The sequence below is a fragment of the Rhincodon typus genome, unplaced genomic scaffold, assembly GCF_021869965.1.
Source record: "Rhincodon typus isolate 14 unplaced genomic scaffold, sRhiTyp1.1 hic_rhity00000061, whole genome shotgun sequence".
Classification (NCBI taxonomy): domain Eukaryota; kingdom Metazoa; phylum Chordata; class Chondrichthyes; order Orectolobiformes; family Rhincodontidae; genus Rhincodon; species Rhincodon typus.
In genome coordinates this window covers 216,453-219,072 of record NW_025965699.1, presented here as the reverse complement: position 1 = coordinate 219,072, position 2,620 = coordinate 216,453, and the positions used below count along the sequence as shown (strand labels likewise).

The window sequence follows — 2,620 nt, the reverse complement described above, 5'->3', positions numbered from 1 at the left end:
TGAGGGGCTCAGAGAGGAACTTGCAGGGGGTGGTGTTCCCAGGTATCTGCTGCCCTTGTCCGTCTAGATGGAAGTCATCGTGGGTTTGGAAGGTACTGTCAGGTTTTGCAAAGGCAAGGATATTGTCTGCTTATTAACCAGTTTTCTCAATTGTCCGTCACCCTCAGTGATTGTGTAGAGACCCCTACAGGTCTGTTCCTGTTCTCCCTTCTCACCCCCTTTAAAACTGTCCACTTTATTTTAGTCAGCTTCAGCACATTCTGCCCCCTGTCTCCCCTCCTGCCCTTTTGTTGTATTTTCCCCCGCCCTCACAGGCCTGTTTACCAGTGTGTCTCTGCCCCTCTAACCAGTGCATACTGCTTGCAATGCACAAGGAGGGCTGGATTACCAAGATTCTGCTCTAGAGTCTGATTTCCTCTGGGACAAGGTGGTGCAGTGTGCGGTGCAGGGTGGATCACATATAGACAGTTCACTCCCACCTTTACCCAGGGCAACTAGTGATGAGCAATAAATGCTGGGTCCAGCAAGTAACACCCATGTGGCTCAAGAAAGTAAAAAGAAAGAAGGGCACTGAGATAAGACTGGAACAAAAACAGAAGTTGCTGGAGTACCTCAGCGGGTCTGGCAGTGTCTGTGAAGAGAAATCAGAGTTAACGTTTCGGGTCCAGTGACCCTTCCCCAGAACATTAAGACTGGAGCTGCCTCAGATCAGTGAGGGAGCACGCAGTGTTTTGGTGGGGGGTCTCTGAAGTTGTTGTGTCTGAATCATCGAATCCCTACAGTGTGGAAGCAGGCTATTTGGCCCATCAAGTCCACACCGACCCTCTGAAGAGCATCCACCCAGACCCAGGCCACTACCCTATCCCTGTAAACCCTGCATTTCCCATTGCTAAACCCACTCTAACCTGGACACCGCAGGCCAATCCACTCTAACCTGCACATCTTTGGACTGTGGGAGGAAACCGGAGCACCCGGAGGAAGCCCCCGCAGACACGGGGAGAATGTGCAAACTCCACACAGACAGTCGCCCGAGGGTGGGATCGAACCTGGGTCCCTGGCACTGTGAGGCAGCAGTGCTAACCACTGAGCCACCACGAAGGACTGAGCTCAGTCGCTGATGGAGAGAGAGAGAGGAGGCCCACAGTCCCTTAGGCAGTGTGGGATGGGCAGAGCTGGGGTGAGGAAGGACCCTGCTGGAGCAGACACTGGGTAAGAGGTTGCAAGAGAACGAAGGGGTTAAAAATGATCTTAAAATGTGACACATTGAGAGCAAGGTGCTGTCGTGTTGGGGCTTAGCTGGGGTGGGGGGGGACACATCTGCCTCCTGAAGCTGTCTCTCTCTCTCTCTGTCTGTCTCTCTCTCTCTCTCTCTCTCTCTGTGCTGGTACTGACTGGTGACTGCCTTCTGCACACACAGCCTTGGCGAGCAGTACTACAAAGATGCCATTGAACAGTGCCACAACTATAATGCCCGGCTGTGTGCAGAGAGGAGTGTGAGGCTACCTTTCCTGGACTCGCAGACCGGAGTGGCTCAGAGCAATTGTTACATCTGGATGGAGAAACGGCACCGCGGGCCAGGTAGGGAGCTGTGTGATCCCACCCCTAGAGGGTGGAAGGAGTGGGTTTCAGGTAGGAGCATCCCTGCAGGGTGAGAGGGGTATGCTGTGGTGAGACCGGATTGACACTGGAACAGGGTATTGGTGGGGTATGGGTTTGAAATCAGAGGCTGTCACCAAGTCACCCTTTATTTACGTGCATAGGACGTGACACTGATCAAGTTCCCTCAGAGCTAGCTCTCAGGTGAACTGAAACTCTGACACTTCTGTTTATATCTGTCAGCCAGAGCTCCCTGATTGTCGCTCTTTATCTGGTCCAATCAGTAAACTCATTCTATGGGATCCACCTAACTGACCTCATTATAATCACTACATCCCTCCTCCTCCATGTCCAGGGATGTAGGCCTGCTTTTCCTCTTGTAGCCTCTCCTGCGTTGTTTGCACACCGGGTCCAGTTCCTCCAACTCAGCCTTGGATACAGATAACATGTACTAGATCGTAGCCTGCCTCTTGTGACCTTAGCATGTCAAAAGAAATTAATCCTCTACAGGCAGTAAAGGCATTGAGACTACACCATCTGCCAGGCAGAGGGGGAGAACCCATAGGTTCCGACAGCTTTTTGTGTCGGTCTGAGGGACAGTGTATGTTTTACTCCTGCCCCATTAACAATGTTTCAGCTTTCCTGTGGTCAACATGTTTGTTCAGGACCACCTCACCTACCCCAAACTTGTAAATCACAGGACCTGATCGCACATCGACTGTGCCTCTTACCCATGCAGGGCCAGTTCCTTGCTTTCAGCATCAAGCTATGTGCCAGGTGCAGTAGTAAACTGCCTGTCTAGCTTAAAGGAGTCTTGTGTCCAGCAATGGTGTTACTGATGTTGTTTCACCCTTCATTCCCCCATACCCACCCCATGGGTCCAGGGAGATCAGAGTTAACCGGGTGTGGAGTCTTCTCCCCTTTAGCAACTGTGCTGTGACAGGGGGTCGCTCAGTGGGACAGGGCCCTGTGTGACAGGGAGTCGCTCAGTGGGACAGGGCCCTGTGTGACGGGGAGTCGCTCA

General features: G+C 52.4%; 1 protein-coding gene across 1 annotated transcript in view; it reads left to right on the top strand.

The window, feature by feature from the left end:
- LOC125488198 (zinc finger protein ubi-d4-like) overlaps positions 1-2,620 on the top strand; it is a 10,517-nt gene that overhangs the window by 6,151 nt on the left and 1,746 nt on the right. Inside the window, exon 2 of the mRNA XM_048621122.1 lies at positions 1,418-1,578. Within this exon, the coding sequence (XP_048477079.1) occupies positions 1,418-1,578 (161 nt within the window). The remainder of the gene's footprint in view (positions 1-1,417; positions 1,579-2,620) is intronic.